Genomic DNA, 27,822 nt, shown 5'->3' on the forward strand with positions numbered 1-27,822 from the left:
ACAGAAACACGATTGGCAGAAATTACAGCATAGGAGGCGACAAGGCCAACGGAGTCTACATTTGTGGAGTCCTGTAGCTCAGTGGTTAGAGCACTCGCTTTGCAAGCGAGAGACCTGAGTTCAATTCCAGGCAGAGGGCGAAACCTTGGGCAAGTTTCCTTACTCCACACAGAGCCTAATAATAATCCCTCCAAAACAAAAACAATAATAAATTGGTCATTTTCAATCTACGACTGTTTGTGGGACATTGCTGTGTGCAATTGGCTGCCGCGTTCACCCACAAATATACAGTCAATTCACTTTACAGTGTGTTCTGTGAAGCGCTTTGGGACGTCCTCCCGACGTGAAAAGCGCTATATCAAATGCAAGGATTATTATTATTATTACATTGGCATTAAATCCTGAGCACAGCTCACTATTCTAATTTGCATTACAACTTGACACTGCTCACCTTCTCTTTCAGCTCTTCAACACTGCTGCTCTCCAGGACCACCTCCCGGAAAGCCTCCAGCTTGATCTCCGATGGCCTCCACTGTCTGGTCAGCACAGCCAGCTGTGACATGGATTTCATCTTCTCGGGGTCTGAAGGAACAACACACAAATCTCAGTCCATAGTAACTGAAGACCTAGTTTTACTGCAAACAACTTTCCCTCCATTCATTTGAATCGTATATTATCTAAATAGTATTTGATGTTGACTCAGAAGGCAGAGCGCAATTTATTGGCATGTTGATTTCTACTTGATTGTAGTTCTCGCTTGCAGTTCTCTCCCTTCTCTGAACTTTTATTGGTTTAGACTTGAGCTTGGTAGAAGAGCAACGATTTTACTTTCTCATACAAACCTTCAAACCACGTTGAAACTGCAAAATAGCTGTTGCAAGCTGCCTCATGTGATAACAGTCGGACCTCAGCACTTACAGGTCTGTCAGTCATTCTACTTACCTGGAGAGTTGCCTTCTCTTTTAACCTGAAAATCTGCTGATGCAAAATATACTCATTGCTTTCAGTTTTTCTCAAGTTCTACACTGAGTATTTAGTTCTGTTTTAAAATTGGCCAAACTCCTCAAATGGTTTGGGCTAACAATTTGGGAGAATAACTTTATAAATTAAGACACAGTAAATCAGAGATTTGATATGTATATCACCTACTGAAATGTGCTCCTTTTAGAAAGTAAATTCGAAGTAAAGTGCATTCTTGCCCCGGGTAGGTTTGAAGAACAGCCTCTCACGATAGAAATATTCAAAATTAATATTCTTTAATAGTGCTTGTGAGGGAACTCAGTAAGTTCATTTCCTGATACAGCTTCAGGTCCTGCACCTCTACCATTTTGTGATCAGCATGCGTGTAACCTGCACCTGCTAAGGCTAATGGATGACTGTTGGGAGGCAAGTAGTCTCATGCAACAAATTCTCATCTAATTCATGAAGACAGCACAGCATCTGACTGACCACTGTCTCCTTTGCTCAGTGTAGCTCAGGTGATGAACTGAGTGTGGGTTCAACCTGCATGTCTGTAACTATAATCACTCCAATGTACAACATAAATACCTTGTCTCTTTAAAATTATGGCATTATTCTCTTCTCTTTCTCAGCCCCACCCCCCCCCCCAACCCTCACTGATTTAGCTCCTATGAGGTGAAGTATGTTCTGTGCTGAGATGGCAGAGTGACTGGCCTCCTGTCCCACCCAGTGCCAGTGATCTTCCAGACCAATTTCCATAGAAACTGTCTGTCAATCAGATTCACCCCTTCACTGTGTGGAGAAATGTCTGGGATGTAGATCAGATGCTCAGTGGAGGGAAAGACTGGATTGGTGCCTCCGCCACCGTGATCAAGTTGTGATGTTGGAATTCTAAATGATCCTAGCTTTTTCCAGCATTACCATCAAGTGCTTCAAGGAACACTTCCCAGTTACTAGAGATATTGATATCTTCCTCATAAACATGACAATCCAGAAAAATGGTTCCAGGGTTTTTCCAGGTTTTCTTTCGGAGTCTAAACCTGTCACAAAAGGAAAACGGATCATTAGCCATGAGATGCCACCTTCTCCTGCAAACAAACTCTTTTCCCCTGACCAAATAATGTTATCACTCAATTCCAATAAAGTACTTCAAAGTAAACAAATTTAAACATACTAACAGGTGAACTCTAGTCATTTCCCTATGAAAACCCTTCATAGCAAATCATTGCTTCTGTGTGGGAAAGAGGGCAGATATCAGACTACATGCTTTCTCCATTCTTTCAACAAGTTTTACTTCAGAGCTGCAACTCTTAGCTGTTATGCAGCAATCCTACAATCATTAAAGCATTGTAAAAAGGAACTGCTAAAATTCATAATTATTACATGGATTTTTCACTTGCCTACTTGCATTAACAAATACTTTAAAAATAAAACTGAAGTAGGTTGTGGGGCAGCAGGAGCAGACTACGCTGGCAAACCTTCATCATTGATCAATAGCAACAAATGTACAAAGTAGTAACAGCATCAGGTTTGTTCCTTTTGTTATGTAATGGCTCCACAGAGTGACCTCGTCGGAAATGGCAGAGTGGCCCTTTGTTAACGTAAGCCACTACACACGTGTGTAGATATATCTAGCAGATTGTTACCAGCACAATTACAACAGCTGCTCCATCAACAGGAAGTGTGTGATAGAGACCGTCAACCATATGGTCCTTCACATGTCCTCAGTTCCCACCTGTCAATGCTGAGATCCAACCCACATTGTTCTCTGAGTTGCGGCAGCAGCTCCTCTTTTGACTGGCACACTGTCATGCCTTTAGCAAACACAGCATCGAGGAGAAATTTACAGGGCTGTAACACAAGCAGAACAATTTACAATGCACACATTTAATAATAATAATCTTTGCATTTGATATAGTACAATGGGCTTTGCAATTTTCTCTTCAATCAAGAATAGGTCAAAAGATTCATGCTGCTGCACATCCTTCTACTGTTCTGTTTTCAATTCAACAAGAATAGATGCTCCAATTCTGTCCATTATTACTTAAGTATCTTATGCATGTGTCCACAAAAGTAAACAGAAATGTACAGTGAAATTAAGTTGTCTTACCTCTGGATCATTCACTAACAGCTGGTAGACTTTGACACGGTATTCTCCTTTCCGCAGTGCTCTTCCAAGTCTAATAGTTATCTACAAATTAAAACACCTGGTTAATTTCAATGCAAAAATATACTGATGGTATTTCTCCACATCACAAAGCTATAGAGTTAAATGTTGAGAAACAAGGACAACAGCCATGAACTGTGTGTTCAGTGAAGCTCATATATAATAATAATCATTGCATTTGATACAGAACCATATCACATCTTCGAGATGTTTCCAAGTCTCACAGTGACTTCCCTGTAGAAAAGGCCCCCAAATCACTAAAATATTAGTTTATATTCTTTGATTTTAAAACAATTTTTTTTAAAAAACACGTCAATAAAACTTGCTACCAGGATAAAAATGTAGTAGAAACACTTACCTGAAAACCATCCCATCTCCTGAGCAGAGACATCATTTTATGCCATTTCCGAGATTGACTGCTGAAATATGAAGTTTCAGCACTCAGCCTCCAAGCTTCGCAGAGCAGCAGCAACAAAGTGTTGCTGGAAGGTTGACTCTGCCCTGAAACTTCACCTTTCAGCACCCGTCCTCAGTATAAAGCATGAAGATATTGGCTCTAATCTGGAGATCCCCAACAAATATTTTTAAAAGCAACTTCTTTTGCCAGACACCCTCCATCACCCCCTCCCCCTCACCACTTTTAAAGCCCACCTTAAGACCTACCTCTTCGATCCCAGTTTAGATATCCTTCTCCTCGCCCACCCTCCTTAGTTGCCCCACTTCCCCCAGCTCTGTTGCCTTGTCAGCTGTGTGATGCCCTTTCAGACACTCTCCCAACATGAAAGGCACTACATAAATGTGTATGGTATTCCCTTAAGAAGATAATAATAATAATAATCCTTGCATTTGATATAGCGCTTTTCACGTCGGGAGGACGTCCCAAAGCGCTTCACAGGACACACTATAAAGTGAATTGACTACATTTGTGGGCGAACGCGGCAGCCAATTGCGCACAGCAATGTCCCACAAACAGTCGTAGATTGAAAATGACCAATTTATTATTGTTTTTGGTTTTGGAGGGATTATTATTAGGCGTGTGGAGTAAGGAAACTTGCCCAAGGTATCGCCCTCTGCCTGGAATTGAACTCAGGTCACTCGCTTGCAAAGCGAGTGCTCTAACCACTGAGCTCCAGGACTCCACAATCCTTAATTCATCCAATGTATGCCTGTAACATGGATTCACTTAACCACAGAAGCAAGTTTAGCTGAGAATTATACATAATTAGCTTGATGTCCCACCTTGTTGTCATCAGAGAACGATGACAGCGTCTCGTTTAGACGAACACTCTCAAACTCTTGGTTGTTAGCATAGACCCGGAAGACCTTAAACTGGGAAGATGGAACTCCAACACACGGCTCTAACTGGTGTTTAAAGGCAGCCAGTGTGATTCGTTTGTCAACAAACACTAACAAACCTGCAAAAATAACATGATTATAAAAAAATTAAAAAACTGCACAGTCAAGAAAAATAAATAGCAATACATCGTAAAGCAGTGTACTTACTCCCAAACAATTTCAACTGAAATGACATTAGGCCACAAACTAATTGTCCAAACATTTTAAACAATCCATCACTAGTATTTTAGGAAGAAGATCAGTGAGCATAGGAAATGATTTTGAGCAGCTATACATGTATAGATTCTGTACTTCCAAACGAAAGCTGTATACTAAAGTGAACATTGCTGATAACAACGGAAATAATTTGAGATGATGAAGTAAGAACACCACCCAATATTAGGGCATTTCCTCTGGGATATTGGCATCAGTAGCTAAATAATCCTGATATCAATATCGCACAAGACTGATCAGTTTACAAGAATGCACTATTTATACCTACTGAAATACAACAATGCTGTATACAGCACCAGTCAATTAGAATTCTTGCGGTGTAGCACATTAATACACTTCTATGTTTGCCTCTGGATCATGTCCACAAACTTCCATCACCTCTGAGGAAAGAATGCCTCAAGCAAATGTGAAAAAGTCTGACACAATAAAAAATATTCCTGACATGTTATGGTTATGAATACACCTCAGACATTTTAATCCCACAGAATATGAAAAATTGAAAACATAATGAAACCCTCAGCTAGGTTGGATCTAAAATTGGATGAAATTATGCAGTTCCACCAAGCCAAACTTGCATTGTAATGTCAAGGGAGTTATTTCAAAGATTTGTATTTCACTGCTTTGCCCTTAACCCCTAGCAAAGTTACACTCAGATTTCTTCAAAGCAATGAATCCACTTACAAAGCTATACCTCTCTAGATGATGGATAATGGTAGGCTAAACCATTTACCATTATTATGAATCCAAACACTAATTACTTCAGAACCCTTAAATTCTTAAAAGGTAACATGAAAACCAAATTTTGAAAAGAGAGTTTAACACTTAAACCAAACATTCTGTAGCCCACACAGAGTGCTCTACATAGTGATACAATTGGATTCATACCAAATCATAAGGAAACTGCTGATAGAGGGGTAGATCACCTTTTGTAAATGCTTATATCCTGGGAACATGATTAAAGGAACTGTATGATGTATATTATGTACGCTTAAAGCATTTCCCAAACACAGTAATTTGAAATTTCTGCACTCAAATGAAAGACTTAATTACATACAGCCACATCTATAGGCACAAAACAAATGTAATTTGTATTGTATTTGTCTAGCGTGACATTAGCACCACTATTCTTTGGGCTGCGATAGGAATTAATTAAGGATTATTCATGGGCAAAAATGGTCCAATTTGAAATTAAGGTCTGACCATTATTACAATAAATTCAAACCTTAGACCAAGGATAGTGACTTTGACTCAGATTGTTTCAATTCCGCAAGCAGAAGATAGATTAATCATATCTTCTGCTCGTGTGATTCAAACAATTACAATTTCAGTACTGGCATGTAGCTGGATCTCCTCTATCCCCCAACCCCCACCATTAGTCCATGTCATTGGGATTTAAATGTATTCTGTTTGTGGACTGATGGGAGGACATAATTACAATGCTACCAACTCTACCACCATCAGATAGGGAATACAGTTCCTTTAACATATATTTTACAACAAATTAAACATACTTTTTTGTCCATCACCTGATCCATCTTCACAAGTATTCTGTTCTGCTCTGAAGTACATATATGGTGTTGCGCCTCTGCTCTTCCCATTCTCATCATATTCACTGTCAGTGCCAGAATCCTCCTCTGCTGTGTCCCACGTTTCTTTCTTTCCTTCATTTGCTTTTGACCGACGGCTGTACGTAATGCTGTGAGAGTCAAGTCCATTCGCCAAAGGGTTGGAAGTATTTTCCGCATTGCACAAAGTGTCACTACTGTGACTGGAGCTCAAGATATCACTGTCGACTGAACTCGTACTCCTGTCGTTATTTAAATCGGAATCGGAGCGCTCCTCTGACTGAAAGTGATTCTCGGGATCTGAGGAAGGAATCCGATTTTCTAGTTCTCTGTTGTCAACTGAGGCTGACAAGTCTGCCTTTTGTGAAGGTGACTCAATATTTTCAAAGTCACTAGCGTCTGTGCTTTTTAGACTGTCTCCATTTCCTCCTGGACCACAAGACATCTGCTGCTGTTGCTGCTGCATTGACAGATTCTTCAGTTTCTCGGTGCTCTCCTCCAAAATAGCTTCCACCGATTTCCTGTGAGCTGGAGACCCTTTTGTACACTCATAAACGTATTCTGGTTACATTGATCCCCTGCAGCTTTTAGGTAAAGATTTTTTACTCCTTGGGATCCTGGTGATTGTTCAGGTAAGGAAACGCACAGCCTAATGGTGTTGGCGTGCTGATCCAACAGGCACCATAAGTGTGACTCAGTGAATGCCACACGATTGTCTTGCGTTTCCGAACTTTCCACAAATACCTAATATTACAAAAAACTTGCAGTTAGCATTTACCAAAGTGAGTTCACGTTTCTATCTGAATTTAATTGTGTTTTTGTTATTGGGAATCCATGTATTGATTATGATACTTGCAGTTAGCTACGGGTTACATTCAGTATTAGTTTGAAACAATTATTCTCTCCAGATTGAGTGTAATGTACCAACTCTGTATTTAATCATTTCATTCCACATATTATTTTGGGGGCACTCTCACACTAAAGCTCTCCTAACTACATGATTGTTAAATTGTGATATTATCAGTTCACTTTGCAAACTCACCTTATTACTCCTGAAGAAACCTTCAGCCTTCAGTGTTTTGTTGGGCACATACAGTAGTCGTAGATCATTACAACAACGCTCCAATACTATACGCATAGTCTCAATGGAAAGTCCTGAAGTCTGTCAAAAAATTAAATCACAGGTTTCTGTGATATAGGAATTCTTTCTGTATTTATCATTCATCCTACATTTAAATATTAACTCAAACTTTTCCTGGGGAATAGGATGTAGCTCAGTGGGTCAGTCAGAGTGAGGAACATTGTAGAGCATCATCTTGTATTAAGCACTTCAAAAGATTTAACTTACACAATATTCTGATTAAACAGCAAATTATCTATAACAACAGCCTAGAATTCATGATCCAAACTTTGCAACTGAAAGGCCACAATGGCCGATGCTGAACTACACAGTGTAGCACTTCAAGCTTTTCAGTAAAGTCATAGTTAATTATAGGATTCATAACTCTATGTCTCAGAAATTTTCAGTCATCGGATTACGCGAGATTGCAAAAAACTTTAAAAGTTTAAAATAAAAGCACACATTTGCCAGTAAAACCTTGCTTGCTGTTACACACTTGACAAGGAATTATAACAGAGTTCTCAAGATTCAGCACATTAAGGGCTGCGATCTTAACCAGATGAGAAACAGAATCTTCACTGGGATTGGGGTTTAAAGAAAGTCTGTTGGAAAAAGGAGTTTTTAGTAATATTGTGTTCAGATATACGAACACGTGCGTGTGTGCAATGTTCAGATATACCAACACGTGTGTGTGGAATGATCAGATATACCAATACATGTGCAATATTGAAGGGTGAGTTTCGGGAGGGAAGGAAACATCTGAGCAAAATTAATCGTGACTTTTTACTTATACAGAGCAAGAGTAGACATTAGCTATCGGAGAGCTAATTGATAGAATTTCTTTTTTCAACTCTGTCTGTCATTTTAAAATAAATTTTCTTCCTTTACAACATTAGCATTGATTTTGGCATATGAAATAAAAACCCAAGATGTACTCTGCCCTTTACCATTTAACTCTGTCCTTGAATATTTGTAGTAACACTCTGAGAAGATTAAAAATAAGAAAACATAGCATGGTCTTGCCTCTGGGTTGTTGTGTGGTAAGAGATGTTGACCTTATTCCAGTAAAATGTTAATTTTATTTTGCTCAAATGTTCTAGCTGGAGAATCTCATGCTCCAGTGAGCCGAGTATACTCATCTACTTTAAATAGAACTCCTTACTCTATAAAAATGCCACACATTAGGATGAAGCTATTTATCAAGATCTGTCATTAATCTACAAATTCCTTGTCAAGCCTTTCACTACAGCTTATTGATTAAGTAAATTATTTAAGTACTAAAGCCTTTCAAAATGTTTTCATTAAAAGTGAGGCATGTTCTGCCTTAATAAAATGAAAGTGGGCTCTCCTAAACCAAAAACATGGAGGGAGTAATGCATACTGCGAGGTTTACTGTGAAAAATAAAACTGGAGCATTCAACATCATCCATAAATTCTTATTATTGACAAACATCATATTTTATTATTAGAAGTCGAACATTAACAGTAATGAAAGGGTCAATTTCTAAGCATTTTAATGAATGCATCTCTTTTTAAAATGNTTTTTTTTAAATGAAGCCCATTCTCTAATTTTGACCTCTGTCAATTACTGGCTGAACCTTTGGGAAAGAATTGAGACATTCCCAACTGCACATAAACTGGCTTTCAGCCAACCTAAATGAGTTGGGTAGAATGTGAAAGTTATCCAAGTACACCATTAACATTCTGTAAAATTAGCTTACTGCCTTTGATTTTAAATTGAAAATAAATAAATTACCAACAAATCCCTTGCCCTGCTTCTTTCAACTCCTAACATTATGGTTCCTTTCCTAATCTATCCTGCGGCAACTCAAGGCAAACCCAGCGATAGATTTACACTAGTTCTACTGCAGCACTGACATCTGCCAAACATCATCTGAGAGCTTCTCACTGGTTACCTTTTAAACAGAAATATCAGAATAGATGCCATGTGACTGATCCAGACTGTTCTCTGTAAGCACCTTCTTCATCACTTCCAAACTTTGTAAAAGTGGAGCTCATAAAAGCTAAGAAACTAATGAACCAAATGGCCTGCAGCTCCTACCTGTGAAATTAGCTGTTTGAACTCTGTCACTGTCTGATTAAGGTAGGCCCGGACACTGATGGGTGGAGCCACTGTTTCTGTCTTCAGGTCAACCACATGCACTTTCACCATCACTTCTAAAGAAAATGTAATGGATCAAAGTGAGATGGGTAAAATGACAATGAATTTTTAAATTCTGAAACCGATGTTAAGACTGAGCACTAATTCCTGGCTTCCTATTGCCAGAATGCATGGCAAAACGATAATGAATTGTCTACAAACAAAACAAATTAAGTGACAGCTAATCCACACTTTAAATTAATAACAAACTATGTATAATACAGTGTAAAGAGAGAACAAAACATAAAATGTACATGATTAAAGAAAGCATTTAATGTTCACTGATCACTCAACTATTCTACAGAAAATATATTGTAAATGGTCCCAGGTCAACAGATGTTCCCCACATCATTCTCAATAGTGAAAGACATTGGACAGTGATCTGTCAATTACTCACTGATAGATTCAATCTTTTTCATTCTTCAAACTAAGTTATCCTACACAACCCCCTGGCAGACAGCTAGCCTCTCTAGGAATTTGCTCTGACTGCGGGACTCTAATAGAAATATTTATAAAGCAACTTACCGCCCGATTTATATGGTTGAAAAACTTGATCAGGTCGTCTTGTTTCTAACAGCAAGTCAAACATGTAAGATGACTTTACTCCACCCAGTAGTAATCCCATTGGTGTATCTTCTTCTCTCTCGTATGAACGTTCTAAGTAATCATGGAACTCATCATACTTGACAAGTCGACAACAGTCAACAGGAAGTACACCTTCTAAATCCATGATCTTAAAAGTGAAAAACAAATGAATAAAGTACTCATGATTGTGCTTCTACAAACTCAGCTACAAAACATATCACACGCACAGCTAGCAAGTCATTATATTAACAAACTTATTAGCTTCCAATCCAAAAGTTATACTAGATACTTTGTCAGAGGTATTCATTTTAATGGCACATTTTTTTCTCCTGTGCTATTTTCAGTCTCTGCTCATAACCTGGCCAAAACATATCAACGCACTGCACAGGATTTTATTGTAAGTTATAGTGACTGCTTATTTACAGGCAAACTAACTAATAATACACAACTCAGTAATATAACAGGAAACTATAGATATAAGTGGTCTGTGGTCATAATTCTCTGGCATTGTACTGAGAAACAATTACATTTTTTATTATAATTAGTTTGCCAATTTGTTCCTGTAGTTTGCATACCTTGTATGCTGCCTCCACTGCTTCCTGCAGAGTTCTGTCCTTGTGAACCTCCAACTTGTTCTCCATCATTACCTGCCGTGCAGGATGCATACAGAACAACTTGATCTGTGATAAGAAACAGATTGATAAATGTCTTTCTTTTAACGATATGAAATATTCATTTAACCATTCTTCAGAGTTGTACATATTCAAATTTCCAATGTAACCGTGAAAAGGATCTTAAAGGTTAACCGTTGACATGCAGTACCTTGCAGGTATTACGTTCAATTTCACGCTGCCTTTTTTCTTGTTCCTCTATTTCCTTCTCCTTCTGTACCAGTCCCTTGATGTGATCGGGAAATTCAAGAACCTCCAAGAACTCTGTCAAAGAAGCAAGATTGTGCTCTACATCAAATACGCTCACCCAGAACACACTGCTAAACAGTTTGGGTTGAGGTTCTTAGTTTTCATGAATCAATCATTATTCTTTATTAATTATAAACCACTGAAACACAGTATTATTCTCACTGGCTACGTACAAATTAAAACATTAGGCTATAATCATCAAGGATTTACTTACTTGAATTCCTTGCAGAATCCTTTTGTCTGTAAATTAACATGTATGCATTTGTTGAGCTGGTGAGAAAGAGAGATCAGTTAACTACATATATTCATAGTAACAGCTCTAATCATACTTCTGAATTTGGTGAAGCAGGCATCAATAAACTAAAAGCCTAACATTTATTTTTTCCCCTCAATTCTACTTATCATCTATCATTACAAAAGCACATTCAAATATCTACTGTGTTTTGACGTACAAGTCCATTTTGGTTCCAATAAGATGCACTGCCGGCAACAGACAATTATTTTCAAAATCTAATGAAACAACTCTCAGGATCTAACCAGTTAAACTATCATTCCTCAGGTTACAAAAGGGGGTTACAATACAGACAGTCTTACAATACATTACAGCCTTTACAATATCGGAAACAGAACCCTGGGAGGAGAGGTCAATAAACTCAAAATAAACTCAATATCTGTATACAGTTCTTCCAAAAATCTTCAGTGAATGTGTGGTATGTTCTTTAACATCACCTGGCAAAAGCACTGGAATAATAGCCTCTGCTCCCTGAAGAGCCACCATAGGTTTTCCTAATATCATCTTGAGTAATCTGAAAACAAAAACAATCTGTTGCTATTTTCATTGAGAAATTACCAGTGAAGTAATTCACTAATAATAATAATCAATAATAATCCTTGCATTTGATATAGCGCTTTTCACGTCGGGAGGACGTCCCAAAGCGCTTCACAGAACACACTGTAAAGTGAATTGACTGTATACTTGTGGGCGAACGCAGCAGCCAATTGCGCACAGCAATGTCCCACAAACAGTCGTAGATTGAAAATGACCAATTTATTATTGTTTTTGGAGGGATTATTATTAGGTGTGTGGAGTAAGGAAACTTGCCCAAGGTTTCGCCCTGACCTGCCTGGAATTGAACTCAGGTCTCTCACTTGCAAAGCGAGTGCTCTAACCACTGAGCTACAGGACATCTTACACAAACCCACTAATGGTTAAATCTAGCAACCTCTTTTTTAACACACTGACAAGTGTACTGACATGTCCCTGTACATGCCATCAACGCACCACTAAAAACCAGAACATCTTATACACTTGCATAATCTGCCAAATATGTGCCAAATGGTGGAAATAATAATAATTTCAAGAACTGCAACATCAGCCAACAAAATGGCACTGTTTTTCTGTGACACATGTTGCTTTTTCCCACTAAAGATCCAGTGCTCAAGTATCCTGATCAGCTGCTTATTCTTTTCCTTAAATGTGCACACTCATCTGCATAGAGGATTTTAAATCTGAGCTCATTCTATAGTATTTTTAACTTGATATTTATTTTCGAGCTGCTTCTCTCTTCCTTGACGCTTATCTCTTTTTGTGTCAGTTAGCATCTTTCTCTTGTCCATTTATGTAACCACTGTTTATCTCTCCACCCCATATTCCAACTATGTACCTACCAATTCCTCCTTCTCCTACCCAAATCTGGCTTTGTAAATGTCTGCCAGCTCATGCTTTCGCAGCAACAATAATGGCCAAGTGGTGAGGCTATCCTGGTTTCACTTGTGATATGTAAACAGTTATTTCTCACAAGCGGAAGAACGGAAGAAAAACACACTTCCTCTACCTGAGTCAAAATCCCATAAAATACAGGAAATCCTGTAATGATGGGAGCACTGGTATTCGAGTTTACAGCTGTAGTAACTGCAATGAGGGTATTACATGGGAAATTAGGTCAGGTGGTGAGTGGAAGTACACAGTCTACATAACCTGTTCACATTAAGCAAAGGAGCCTTTTCCCCTTTTTTCGGGGTGGGGGGAGGGGGGGTTGATTTCAAACATACGTTTTCGGCAGATTTTTTCATAGACAGAATCAATATATTACTAGACTTAGAATCCAAGTCCCGTCTAGTTATATGATTTCAGTTTTATCTTGCTTTCTTCAACATCACGGATAAGGAAACCATTTGCTAAGACAACCAGTAATAACAACACCTTGCATTTATATAGCGTCTCTCATACCCTAATTGGCATCACTCACCCAGTGATGTGCCATTGTGTAAATTTATATTGTAACAAGTTACAAAAGTACTAATATGCAATTAGAAATAACCTGACAATATTAGCTTGAAAATAAATGTTTGTAACTAGCTGTAGGTTTCATTTTCTAAACTATATTTGAAGGTATAAATCATATTGGGATATAGTACAAAATGCTTCCATACCCTGCTAACATGCTGATCATTAAAACTGTACCATTGTCCATCACTAAACGATTTTATACAGGCATAGTAATGTCCACCAGCAGCACTTCCAGAATGGACCATAACCGAAAAGAGCTCGTAAATCCAGGAACCCTGCAAATAAATTAGCAAGTGCTAAAGAAAAATGCAAGACTCTTTTTTGACACTTTCATTTACAGTCTATAATAACATTTAATAAAAACCTTAATGTGACTGTTTGCCCAAATGCCAAAACAGTTTCTGTGAAAAGGCATCCAACACATTGGACAAATACGATCTTGAATTTGATTTCAAGGTAGGTCATCGTCATCATCACTACAATGTATGCTGGAGCAATGTACAATATATATCACAGCCACAGACAGAATCTTAGGGAGATAAACATAAAAACCTTTTCATTTCCTGCCTTTGAAGTCTTTTCACTATTGTGGTTACTTTCCAGGCAGATTCCTTCATCCACAACATCATCATTTGAGAAGTCGTTGCTCATCTGGTCACTATGACAACTCCCTTCATTCTCAGCACCACTGTCTGTGCAGCTCTCAGTCTGAGGAGATTTCTGACAAAGCAAAATGTGTGACGTAGATGAGATGAAAATTTATATTGTCAGGCAAAACACAAAGTTTAGAGCGGAGTATGGGCCACATGCAACTTTTATGATTCTACACAGCACATATATTTATCTAAAAATATTGTTGAAAAAATATTCAAAATTTGCTTTTATTGTAGATTAATCTTCGGCAGCAATGTGGGTAATAATATAATTGACAAAAGGTAACCTTGAGAATGTGTTTCCAAGGAAGCAGCCACAAATGCACTTACCTCCTCTTCCACATCTATAAAGGGACTCATGTCAAGCTCTGCTGGGAAAGTCATCCGGTCATTTAACTTTATCCTGTGCATTGTTGTGTAGTCAAAGTCAAACCTCTTCAGCTGCAGGGTCAATAGGTATGGGAAGTGCAGGAACTTCAACCCCTAAATGAAAGATTCAGGAGTTGAGTTATGCACTTGAAAAAATATTTTATCAGATGTGTTGCTGTCAGTTTCCTTACCTTGCGTGCATCACATTTTTTCTTGCAGCGCTCACAAAGGTATTGGTTGGGACCATCTAGGGTTTCAGGTTGGATAAACGCTTGTAAAGCTTCTTCCTAATATAAGGACAAGCAAAATAAGTAATTACCACAAATACGATAGAACCAAGGAATAAAAAAATTCAATTACAAGTTTTTAAATCACGTCCCTCTCCATCAGTCCATTTAATGGTAACAGTATTAAATTGAGGAAAATTATTAAAATCATCAATAGTTGTGGTTTTGAGAAATTAACTCTACAATTTGCTTACATCCGAATTAATATAACGCATGTATTACAATGCCATTCCAATCCAATTTCTCCAGGTTGATTGATACTGGACTAAGAGGGCAAATGTAGAAGTGTGTCTAAAAATAGTAAATAGTATTCCTGGATTCTAAACAGGAAAATGTGTTTAGAAAAAGGATTTGTAGTTTGTAAGTTGATATTGATACTTACTCCCACCCATTTGGGGAGGACAAGTTTGCAGGGCTATGGGGAGAGAGCTGGGGAGTGGGACTGAATTGGAAAAGCTCTTTTCAAAGAGCTGGCAGAGACACGATGAGCAGAATGGCCTTTCTGTGCCGTATAATTCTGATTCTATGATTTATAAAATGAGCTCTGTTAAATCTTTATTGACCTTTAAATTACATACAGCATGTTGCATTACCACATTGCAAAGTACCTTTACAGCTCTAGAAAAAAAATATACCCACCACACTACTAAATGCCACATTGGATCCATATGGTCTGATAACCAGTGGGATATCGAGGTATGTGTCAATTCTCCAGCCCTCATATCCACACTCCAGACAACGCACATAGTCCTTCAGTTTCCCTTGGTACAACTGGTTGATGAGGTCAGCCTAAAATCAAAATTAAGGATCCAGTTAAATAAGATTGCCATAATTGCATTATGCAAGGTATGACAAGCATGTTGTAAATGTATTCACTATGAACAATGAATTGTCAGTTTTAATATTGAGTCGACAAACAAAGAAGAAATATGATCTATCCTTGCTTCATCCAACTTACGCCAAATCTATCAGTATGCATTACCTGTTCGGTTTGCTTCCATTTTTGTTCCAGTGCATCAAACATAACTCTGCATAGTTCTTGCACATCGTGCTGTTGCCAAGCTTGTGAAAGGATTAGGACAATAATTAGACTTCAATGAAAATCTTTTACAATTACAAAAAGAACAGAAATGTATTCCTTATGTTTTTATAGACTTATATAGATTATATGCATCACATTCCCATTAGACATACTGCACTGGATCATGTTAAACAATTCGACCGCACAAGCCTGGAGAACGAACAACTCTGCATAAAAAATGTTGACACTATTTTTAAAATCTAAATCTTACGCAAGTAGAACATGGAGATTGCACTAAATGCATTCATGTAAAATCCAGTCCAACCTTCACTACTATCCCAGCCAAAGCTCCGAGTCACATCCGTTGTTTCTACGGCTCTTTTCTTACTCGTCTGCAGTAAGACAAACAGTCTCTGGAGTTGGTACGGAATGCTAGTAACAGGATCTTCCTCCGAATCCTCAAATTCCCATCTGATAACAGAAAACATTCACAGGCTTGTTCCTCACACTTATTTGTCACATACGACTAAAAAGCTATATATATATATATAAGAAAATTATACATAAATATACAAAGCCATGAGATCAGATGCTTCAATGGTCAACGATTATACCCTACTTTTTAAATGGTATAACTAGAGCCTTCCTACAATTGGTAAACTGAAAGTACAATACTAAGCCACCAATCAGATAATATGGTTGAATAAGTGGATTTTCTTGTATTTGTCCTGCTCATGACTTGCTCTGCAGTTATTATATAAGTAGCTGATTTCACAGATTTCAGATCCTTCCCCGTGTTCAACTGCACCTATTAAATTGAGGGGCAATTACGTCCATTACTAGGATAACCACTGACCCTAATCCACCATCCTGCCCATTAGGACATGGTGACCTATGTGATCTCCAGTTGGATCCCAGTAATGTAACATTAGGTGGTGGTGGTGATCCAGATACTTTTCAATATGGCATTCAAAAAGTTTATTTAATACTTAATTTATCTCAGTTTAGCAGCTAAACCCAATTCCAAAAAGCTAATTCCTTTCCTTGTACACCACCAAACTGAGCCAGAAGTCCAAAACAACAGTCAGCATGTGGAAAACTCGTCTCAAATTATTTTTCCGTTGTCATAAATAAATTATTGCGTGTACAATAATTACATTCTATTTCTAATTGAATGCTAAAAAATTTCTGACTGAAAGTTAGCGCTCTATATCACCTGTCCTCTTCTTAGTTAGGATGGTCATCTGCAGATACTAAAGAACAACTTTAATACTAACTAGTTAAGTTGCACTTCTTGTCTGAGCAACTTACTCAAAATTGGCAAACTCATTCTCTACAGGATATCAGTGAATATCAGTCAGGGTTACTTTCCAATTGAAACACTCAGAAAGAAAAGAAAAGCATTACTTGTACAGTGCATTCCTGAACTCGGGAGTCATGAAGAGTGTTTGCAGTAAGCTGTTCAAATAGCAGGTCATGGCTTGATTTACCAATCCCACATAACCTGAAAACAAATGAACAGGAATTTATCAAGCATGGTTTCAGGGATCAGCATCAAAAGATCAAAGTAGCATTTTAACTACATCTTAGCAAAGAACAGTTTACACATGTATTATGGAAGGCACAATATAATAGTTCTGCTTTTCTGAAAGATAAAGCTTTTTTTAGAGAGGGTGGCAAGTATGTAAATTTTTTTTCCAGAAACCACTGAAACTCCTTAAATGTTAAAAAGGAATCAGATGGACACTATAAAAACATGAACAAAACCGGAGAGTGGGATTAGACAAGGTGGTTCATGTGGAGAAAAATTCGAAATACCAGTGCAGACTTGATGGGACAAAAAGCCTTCTCCATTGCTAACATTCTATGATTCTATACTGTACTTAAAAGGAGAAGTCTTTCAAAAGGAGGAACAAAGAGAAAAGTTGAAACTTGCTGTCAAAAGTACTCATTTGATCCCTCTTCGCCCCCCCACCCCCAAGTCAGTCCAAATAAAGCTGCATTGGGATGCGCACAGTACAATGAACAGGCAAACCCTGCTCACGGATAAACCGGGTTCAGACAAAGGAAGGGGAGAGGAAGAGGTCATTTGCAGAATGCCAGGTCCTGTGGTCAAAAAATAAATGTAAATTTCTCTAAAATAGTGTAAGTATTTTGCTATGCAGAAGGGTCATTGGAAGATTGAGGAATAAAACATCTTACATACTTGTTTAAACTTAATGTTTAGGAATGGGGTTGAGAGATAAGGTTGATTTTTAGTAACATGTAACATGGACGTTCCACCGCTAGGTGATGCTATCCCATTTTATAAATGCAACATTGGAGTCAGAAATAGCTCTTTATACAGACAGTTTGTGCAGCACTTGATACAATAATTACATGGCATCTTAAAACCTTCTCTTAACAAAATAAGCAACATTTTCTACAGCTCTAAAGTTATGTAATTGCATATTTCAAGATAGTAGATGGCTCCACAGAGCAATGTGGAGAAACATTTTGTATCACTGAGAAGGTGCTGTACGATTGATTACCCAGCTACCTCGTCTGAAAAAGATGCAGATTAATTTTAAAATATACTTCAACTTCTCAAGTGGATTCCATAACCATCCTATTCTTTGTTTAAAATCCTGTTGTATGCAAACAGCTTCTTGAGAAACAGTTTGCAGACTATTATGTCAGATGAGACAGAGGTGTATGTGCTTGTATTCTCACCAGTTTCTGACTTCCCCAGGATGGGTGAGTATGAATAGCTCTGACTGTTGTACTCCCCACAGCCAGCCGTGCTCTCCCTTTGTTGAGGATTAATGATCCTTTCTTGACAGCTGTCATCAAGGCCACTGCTGTCTGCTGCACCAGACTCATCCTAAGAAGATACAAGTTGTAAAAGTCTTCCTATGGATTTAGAAATCAATAATACTATCAATATAAGCACTTGTGAAGGAGGCAGATTAATTACAGAAATCACAAATTGAAGCAGGGAACTTTGGGTTTGCGTATAATCTGCCGACTAGTCAAATCCAGGATAAATAGCACTTAGGAGCAGACGCCACAGTAGGTTTTTCAAATCAAAGCAACTCTCTGGAGTGAGACACCCGCGCTGTTCTGATGAAACAGGCCATGCTGTACGAATAGTGCCAAATGGTAAACACATTAGAAACAAGCCTAGTTCCTCAAAAATAGTTGATGTTTCAGAGAAATTTTAGGAAGCTGAATAATTCGGCTAAATGAACAACAACAAAATTACATTTGTACAGCGCCTTTCACATCGGGAGGGCGTTGGACAAGGCGTTGGACAGTCAGTGTTTCAGACCCGAGCTGGGGATTGGGATGGGGAGGGTGGAGGGCAGGGCGAGGAAGGAAGGTGACGGAAGGCACTGTCGAAGAGGAGAGTCTTGAGATGGTGAGGGGGCGAGATGGAGGGACTGCGGAATGGAGTTCCAGAGGGTGGGGGCAGAAGGCCCACCCGCCAATGGTGGGGCAAGCGAGGCAGGGGATGCGAAACAGGCTGGAGTCCGCTGAGCAGAGGGAGCGAGCAGGTTAGGAGGTCGCAGAGGTAGGGGGGAGCAAGGCCATGGAGGGCCTTGAAAGTGAGGACCAGGATCTTGAACTGTATCCTCTGTGGGATGAGAAACCAGTGGGTTGGGTGAGGATGAAGGTGATAGGGTCACGGAGCCTAGTGCGGGGGAGGACACGGGCTGCAGAGTTCTGGATGATCTGCAACCTATGGAGAGAGGAGTTGGGGAGGCCGACAAGCAGGGAGTTGGCATAGCTGAACCTGGATGTAATGAAGGCGTGTATGAGGTATCTCAGCGGCCTGAGGTATGAGACAGTGGCAGAGCCAGGCGATGTTGCGGAGGTGGGGGAAGGCAGAACGGGTCATGGCACGGATGTGGGGGAAAAAGGACAGTTGAGGGTAAAACAAGACTTTTAGCTTCCTGACTTACTGCTGTTGCTGCCAGTGCCTGAGGTGCGGAGGCGCTGGCGTGAACCAATCAGGACTTAATGTCCGACAAGCAGTCTGTGAGGACAGCAGTGGGTCCTGTATTCGAGGGTGGAGGCAGAGAGGTAGAGTTGAGTGTCATCCGCACACATGTGGAAGTTGACCCCATGTCTGTGGATGATGTCACCAAGAGGGAGCATATAGATATTGAGGAGAGGGGCAAGGACAGATCCCTGAAGGACGCCACGCGTGACAGTGCGGGGGCTGGAGATGCCGTTAGTGGCGACAAAGTGGAGATGGTGGGAGAGGTAGGATTCGAAGCAGGCAAGGGCATGTCTGCAAAGATTGAGCTGAGAGGAGAGGTGGTGTAGAAAGATAGGATGGTCGACAATGTCGAAGGCTGCAGAGAGGTCAAGAAGGCAGAGTCCTGGTCGCAGATGTTCAGAATGTACTACTCCCGCTGAAATTATATTACTTATTATGCAGTAAAAATCACAGCTGGAGCAGGAGTAGTGCAGCAGATTTTTGTTTAAAAAACACTTCGTTGTTCACACTAGTTTTGGTAAGATTACGAGAAATCATGCTGAGAGTATTTTTCCACTCCGCCCATGGTTCTACTCTGTTCTTAATTAGTGTCAAAGAGATCAATTGCTGGGTAGATTGCATTCTCACAATATACCCCAGTACACTCACAATTTAATTGCTCTCTGTATTTCCCTTGGGCATCTTTAGCAGAGGGAATACTACAAATGATCTTCACCCCTAACTCTTTAAATTGGATTGAATAATAATAATCCTTGCATTTGATATACCGCTTTTCTTCAAGACGTCTCAAAGCGCTTCACAGAATATACTGCAAAGACTGTATATTTGTGGGCGAAACGCAGCAGCCAATTTCGCATAGCAGCGTCCCACAAACAGTCGGGGATTGAGTGACCAATTTATTATTATTTTTTCTTGAGGGATTATTATCAGGCTTGATAATTATTCATTTGGAAGAATTATGCAATTCTTTGATACAAACGTCAACAAAATGCCGGTTTACATCTTGCGATTTCCCATATGCTCCAGTTCACAAATGACCAGATAAACACTTGGCTGCCTAGGGATTTCTAACTAAATAGAAATCAATTTACCAATGCAAGTTGAGGCTGTTCACCATCTTTATCTGTGAGATGAAGAAAGTTTTTCTTTCCTGGTTCAAACCCAGCAGAACTAAGAGATGTTTCACTGCTGGAATCTAAAGGACTCTGAAAAAAAAATAAAACACTATGCAGTTATTTCCCGGGAACTTGTGGAATTTCTACTTAGGTTTGAGCTCAATATTAAAAAGCCAAAGAGACATTTAGCGTTTTGATCATTGAAGGCCTCCTAAACAAACAGTAAATTCCCACAAGATCATCAGGTTCTATATTTTTACGTCTCAACATGTTTTTGCAAGACATTTCTTATGGAACTAAAAAGGGAGGTAAGAGAAAAGATGACATTTCTTGTTAGCAGGATTAATTGTACTCCCAAGCAAATGCTCTGTTCTAAGGAATATATTTACTTTCAAATTCACCTGGTCTGCATTATTTAGTCCATTACCCCAGACCAACTCGAACGTGCCATTCACATAGCCTGTTTTAGATGACACATCATCAAAGAGGCGTTTCAGTGGAGTTGATGCTGGGAGGTTCAGAGTGAGGCGTTCAGTAACTGTCTTGGCATTGGTGGTGTCCTGAACAATACACAGCACCCGTGGTTCATCTGCTGCATTTTCTAACTGCATTTAAAAAGAAAAAGGTGCTATTTACAAATACTGTGCTGCATCCTCAATGTGTCAATTACAAAGTGTTTGATTGCAATAATTTAGGACAAAGTTCTCACTTAATAAATTCTAAAATTAAATTAATTAACACCACCACCAAAATCAGATTTGTACAGCCCTTTCACGTCGGGAGGACGTCGCAATTAAGGTACCTTGAAGCAAGACATGATAATGTCCCAGTTTCTATATTCCTGGTTATATGATTATTCAAAAGATTTGCACCAGTTGACATATTATGCTAAGTTCTTCATGCACATTCATACAACAACAACATACTATCCTTATCAACACAGGAGAGAAAGCCCAGTCTCTGGACATTTCCACAGATGCAATTAATGTTTCTCCTTGGTCGACCCATCAAGGTTCTCAATGTGCAAGAAGGATCCTGTTTCAGATTTTTCTTCTCAGATAACTTAGCATAGGCTGTCAAAATCCATGAACAAATGTACTCTCCGCTTAACAAAAGATAAAAACGAGTCCTTATATACTATAATTAAACTTACCCTGCACCCAGTGCTTTGATGCTTACCAATGTTTGCAGAGAAGGGCTCTGTTTTCTTAAAAACAAATTCAAGTGATTCTGAATTTTTCAGGCTAAACTTTGCTCAATACTTTCAAGTTACATCCCGGTTAATTAACAAACCATTGTCACTTCCAATGCTGCCTTAGTTTTTTTTAAGGTGACACCCAAATCTCCTCTAAATCACGATTACTCAGAATGCTTGCCACATAGCATTCAGTATGCTATTAAAGGATAACAGCATAATAAACACACATTGCTCGTGGGACATTTCATTCTATAGAAGATTCAGATAATGATGTATTGATTATATTTTGACACAACTATCATGGCTTCTTAAAATATATAGTCGTAAAACAGAAAAATAATGCTGAAAATTTAAGCATTCTCCAGCTTACTCTGGCAGGACATTGGTTCTTCCAATCATTGGTGTGAAGTAATTTCCTTTTAATTACATTGCACATTGGTAATCATAAAAAGAAAACAGCTTTTACAATAGCTACTAATAAACATCTACATACAATAGTATTAAAGAGAACCAAACAGCAACTCCGAAACATGAAAGCGATCTTGAACATTTGCCAACATTTCCCCAGAACGTCCTTGCAACATTCCCATACATGCACTTTTGGATGTCTATGGTGCAGTGCTATTTACAGGTTAGTACAGCCACAAGGGAACATATTCAAGCTCAATACATGTGAGAATTGCAGAGAAAGTAAACACAAACAACAGTGAGTAAGCACAGTAAACACCAAACTGTTAGCAGCAACACCGTAACCACACACCAACCATACAAGAATGAGAAAGATATAATTCATGACTTGATCAAATAAGCTCAAGGTCTTCCTCTCAAAAACATTACATTATTTTCTATTATTTTCATATCTTATGTGAATATACTTGAAATACTTGTAGATACAGCCATGTTACTTTGCCCCTTTTAGCACACCCCATCGCATCGTGCACCATGTAGATTTAAGATGTCAATAGAGATGAGTGGATACAGTTAGCAAGAAAGATTGGATGGATTAGTTTTTCTCGTTGGAGAAGATGACTGAGAGGGGACCTGATAAAGATATTTAAAATTATGAAAGGATTATCAAATAAGACAGACACTAATAGGCGGTTTGCATTTGTTGGTCAGTCCAAAATGTACAGACATATGTATAAAATAGCCAGCAGCCAGACCTCAAAGGGAGTATAGAAGGAATTTCTTCATGCAGAGAGTGGTGAGAATGTGGAACTCACTACGGAAGCTGTGGTTGAAGCAAAAATCATCAATTTACAGAAGAGGAACCTTGATGCAATCAGGAAGGAGAAAGGAATGGAAGGGATTCGGAGTGGCTCATATGGAGTATAAACACTGGCAGAACGGCCCTTTCCTACAGATTCCTATGTAAAACCAATTCAGAAGCTCAATTTCTTGATGTTAGATGTTGGAAAGTGCTCCACCATCTGTGTTAATGAAGTTATAATATTTTATGCAAAATAAGCTTCTAGATTTTGAACATTTGAAAATCCTCATCCTCACTTTTAAAGCCCTCCACAGTCTTGCTCCTCCCTACTTCTGGGACCTATTAACACCATACCAAGCTGTCCACTCCCTCCACTTGACTGGGCACTGGCCTACTTCATGTCCCTTGCCTTGCCCGTCCAACCATTAAGGTTGAGCCTTCACCTTTTCTGCCCCCAGCCTCTGGAATTCCACCCCTCTGCCTCACCCCTTCTCCTGCCACCTTCAAGGACTGTCTCAAGACTTTTCTTTTTGATCGTGCTTTCGGCCACCCTCCCAACCCCCCTGCCCCTCGATTCCAAACCCCAGCCCAGGTCGGGTGCAAACACTTAACTGTCCAACACCTTGGGATGCTCTTCTAACATGAAAAGCCCTATATAACAACAATATTACATTTGTATAGTGTCTTTCACGTCAGGAGGATGTACCAATATATAAATATAATTGTGTCGCTCCTGCTGTTCTCGCAATTCAGTAGCATATATAAGTCTAAATTTGGTAAGAATTGGGAGAATTTTGCAGGATTATTAGTTCCAGCACAACAAAATAATAATCGTTGCATTTGATATAGCACTTTTCACATCTTCTAGACGTTTCAAAGCACTTCACAGAATATACTGTAAAGTGAATTGACTGTATATTTGTGGGCGAAATGCGGCAGCCAATTGCACACAGCAGCGTCCCACAAACAGTCGTGGATTGAAATGACCAATTTATTATTGTTTTGTTTTGAGGGATCTGGCAATTTGTAGAACTAATAATATATTTAGCAAGATTATACCAACTGCAGCATTATTTAGCTATATTTATCTTACTCCTGTCCTTGACATTTACAGTTGCTTGTTTGAAGAGTAATATGATACGATTTTCTCATTCCCCTCAAAGTAATGAGCATGTATGTATATTTCCATTATTGTGCCTTTTTCTGTTTAATAATGTTTTTTCTAAATAACCTATTTTCTACATTTCAAAGAAAATTTTACTTCCAGCATACAATATAAACACACATGCACTAGTTCACATCATCCTCAGTGTTTTCTGTTCAGTTATTACACTATATATCTAGGTCAATTCTTAATATAGTAATGTACTGTCAATTGTCATCTCTATATGATGTTCCTCTACTATTTTACTACTTTAAGCACCTATAGAAATGTCTTCGGTTAGTATTATTTAAGCTTTATACAGAAGCTTCTAAACCCAGGTCATGCCCTTGTTAGTCAGCATGCCATTCACTCCTAGTCAATTACATTTTGCATCCAAACACAAATTCTACCTGGGAGAATTTCTTCTTCATCTCATCAAAGATACTTTGTCTGCAACTCCAAAATAAACCCTAAGACACACAACAACAGATAAAATTACAAAAATCAGAAGCTTTTTGAAATGAAATCTAGGTGATGAAAATAGTTATTTGAAGAGTCCATCTCAGGTGAAATTAAACCAGAACGGTACAAACAAGTGTAAAAAATGTGATTTTACTGAATTAATGAGAGTTTGCACTATTTTCTGTAGCTGTCCCGCAATTGCTTACCGCCCTGATCAAAGCTACATGTTATACCTGGTACAAGTATAGCAACAATGTTCAAATAATACTACAGTACAGTACCACTCTCACCGATCCCGACCCCCAGCTCGGGTCAAATCCCTGAATGTCCAGAGCCTTTGAATGTCCTCCCAACGTGAAGGGCGCTATACAAATGTAATTTGAATTGAATGTTGTCCAAGATCATCTGCCATGACACTGTTGGGAACAAGTTACCGCTTTCTGCATGCTGAAATCTCACCAAAAGGTGTTCCACTCTCTGAGGTCAGACCAAGACAATAAAACTAGCATTCCCTTGGAAGCTGCTCTTTCAGTACTTGTATTTCAGAAAGAGCAATTAATATAATGCAGTATAATCTGCAGAACAAGAGGCAATTTTATTAAGTGAAATAATATTCTGAAATATAACACCTAAAATTTTAGAATTTATACACTACTTAGATAACAAATATGAAAAATCATCACTCCTGTATTTGCCTTGCATTTAAATAAATCTAATCAAAGGCACCTGGTGTCAATGAACACCTTATCACATAGGTACGATTCAATAAACTTTCTAAACATAACTGCATAACTTTAAAGTATCAGCAAAGCTTACAAGCCTTATAGATTTAATTCACATGTCGCCATGAATTCGGCAGTATAATCAGATTAGGTGTATTTTTAACCACAGGTAGCATACAGTATTGCAGAATCAGACACGATTTAACCTCAGCATCTGCACAATGACAGGTGGACACTTTCTCTTCAATCGTAATTTTTTAAAAAAAGGAAACAAGTTTTGTTTTAAAAATCTAACATCTTGATTTATCAGAATCATCTCTAATTACAAATACACCCATAACCAGGACTAAATTGTAATCTTTCACAATTACAGCAGAATGCTAATTACTAGATATTGTATTTATTGTTGAGGAGTAACTTCTTAAACTCTCACCACTGTACCTGAATAAAAAAGTTGACAAATACGGCAAAGAAAAATGTGCTAACTTGTCTACAAATATTAAACCATGGCATAGTTTAACTGTGCTCATATTCCAAAAGTAGATGCCACTCACACATTTGACCTTGTAGTACACCCTTACAGATGGGAGGTAAAGACATAAGCAGAGATAAAAATAAAATTTAGATCCAATTAAGCTCTCCAACTCTACCTTAGCATTAATTAAGACTTCTCAATCCTAACTGACCCTTCAAAGAATCCAAAGTACTTAATAATCAGGTTTGATATTCTTCCCAGTTTAGTTGAACAGGATAAGTCTATTTGAACTGGCTATTGTGTAATTATCTCAGAACAGAATCTCAATGTACTTATTTAACCCTTAGCTTTGTTGGATACACTCACAGGCCTCGAAGCCTCTGCATGAGGAGCTGGGTTCCCAGTGCAGTACTGGGCGAGTGCTGATGATCAAAGCTGCAATCCTCCAGATGAGGCGTTATCAAGGCCTGTCATCGGGTGGATTTTAAAGGTCCTATGACACTATTCAAGAAAAGAAGAGGCTTCTCTGACGTCCTGGTCAACAATCATCCAGATTACACCTGTTATACACTTCACGTCTGTGAGTCAATAATTAATGTAAAAATTTAGATGTTTCAACACACAAGGCCTTATTCATACGCAACTGTTTCTCTGTAAAGCAACATAAAAACAGGAATACTCTGCAAAAAAACAGATAAATATCAATTCAATTCTTATACTCCCAAGCACAAACTTACTTGCGATTCCACTGGACAACCCTTCTTTCCTCTGAATCTAATTGCCATTAAAATATTCCCAAAAATTGTATGCATTTGTAATCTACACACTGAGCCTCCTATGGATTCCCACACTGCCAATACCCGACTGGAAGAAAGGCTCTTGTACACTGCAAAAGGCTTGGATTATTTGATGGCGGCTTGTATCGATATTTGTCAACAGCAGTATGAAGAAGTAATTTCCTGAAACCTAACAAACATCCATTTTCTTTTCAGCAATACTTATAGGGGAATCAATACCAGAAGTTCATGAAAAATTAGTTGCAACAGCTGCTAGTCCAGTTCACCTTAAGAAAACTGAAGTCAGAATACTTTCAACTGACTTGTTTCATACCACAAATCATTGTTTGGGCCACTTCCTGTTAAACTGGCCTATCAAAGGTCACTGCATTTGCATACTGCAAAAATGTGAACCTATTTTTGTATTGTTGTCTTTCCTCATTGCTGCTCGACTTACTAATGAAATATAGAAATAATGTAAACTAAGCAATGATTTATGGGGGCAGCTGTGTACAAGTTATGTATTATGCATTTCATTAGATATGATGTCTATTTTCCAGGCTCTATTAATTATGACTTTTACTATCAGTAGTGTGTAGGTATCCAATTTCTGATATATTAAAGAAGATAGAGTGAGTAGTGTTTTTTCCAGTGAATACAAGATTAAATTGTGGAAAATTGGAAGTCATTAAATTACAAATGTCATTTTCATTGGGATTTATCACAAATCAGAACAGAACGTTGTGGTGGATAATCACAATGATTGGGGAGGGGGGGGGGGGGGGGGGGGGCAGAAGAAAACCCTTTGCAAACAATAACAAATAGAAATATGGTTTCATCCATTATGACCTGAAACTCTGGAACTCCCTGCCTCAACCCCTCCACCTTCCCTCTCCATGTGCGTGTTCAGATCGTACCTGAAGACCTTTCTCATTAACCATGTCACCTCTGTCCCCCACCCCGCATCCCCCCAGCTCAGTATCAAACTCCACTCGTGTTAAGCCCTCTGAGACACTACCTTTGTGAAAGGCACTATATATGAGTGCAAAAATTGAAGCACTTTGGGAC

General features: G+C 38.6%; 1 protein-coding gene across 1 annotated transcript in view; it reads right to left on the bottom strand.

Moving 5' to 3' along the window:
* Positions 1 to 27,822, bottom strand: part of LOC103175069 (ubiquitin carboxyl-terminal hydrolase 47) — a 45,004-nt gene that overhangs the window by 3,757 nt on the left and 13,425 nt on the right. The window contains 26 exon segments of the mRNA XM_007887826.2: positions 452 to 582; positions 1,882 to 2,000; positions 2,696 to 2,811; positions 3,071 to 3,151; positions 4,367 to 4,542; positions 6,208 to 6,802; positions 6,805 to 7,005; positions 7,304 to 7,423; positions 9,444 to 9,559; positions 10,068 to 10,275; positions 10,703 to 10,807; positions 10,950 to 11,062; positions 11,262 to 11,317; positions 11,777 to 11,853; positions 13,481 to 13,612; positions 13,890 to 14,057; positions 14,321 to 14,473; positions 14,551 to 14,646; positions 15,286 to 15,435; positions 15,629 to 15,708; positions 15,993 to 16,138; positions 17,075 to 17,171; positions 18,380 to 18,530; positions 20,744 to 20,857; positions 21,169 to 21,372; positions 24,730 to 24,789. Coding sequence (XP_007886017.2) covers positions 452 to 582; positions 1,882 to 2,000; positions 2,696 to 2,811; positions 3,071 to 3,151; positions 4,367 to 4,542; positions 6,208 to 6,802; positions 6,805 to 7,005; positions 7,304 to 7,423; positions 9,444 to 9,559; positions 10,068 to 10,275; positions 10,703 to 10,807; positions 10,950 to 11,062; positions 11,262 to 11,317; positions 11,777 to 11,853; positions 13,481 to 13,612; positions 13,890 to 14,057; positions 14,321 to 14,473; positions 14,551 to 14,646; positions 15,286 to 15,435; positions 15,629 to 15,708; positions 15,993 to 16,138; positions 17,075 to 17,171; positions 18,380 to 18,530; positions 20,744 to 20,857; positions 21,169 to 21,372; positions 24,730 to 24,789 — 3,765 coding nt within the window.

The sequence above is a fragment of the Callorhinchus milii genome, unplaced genomic scaffold (assembly GCF_018977255.1).
Source record: "Callorhinchus milii isolate IMCB2004 unplaced genomic scaffold, IMCB_Cmil_1.0 Scaffold17, whole genome shotgun sequence".
Lineage (NCBI taxonomy): Eukaryota > Metazoa > Chordata > Chondrichthyes > Chimaeriformes > Callorhinchidae > Callorhinchus > Callorhinchus milii.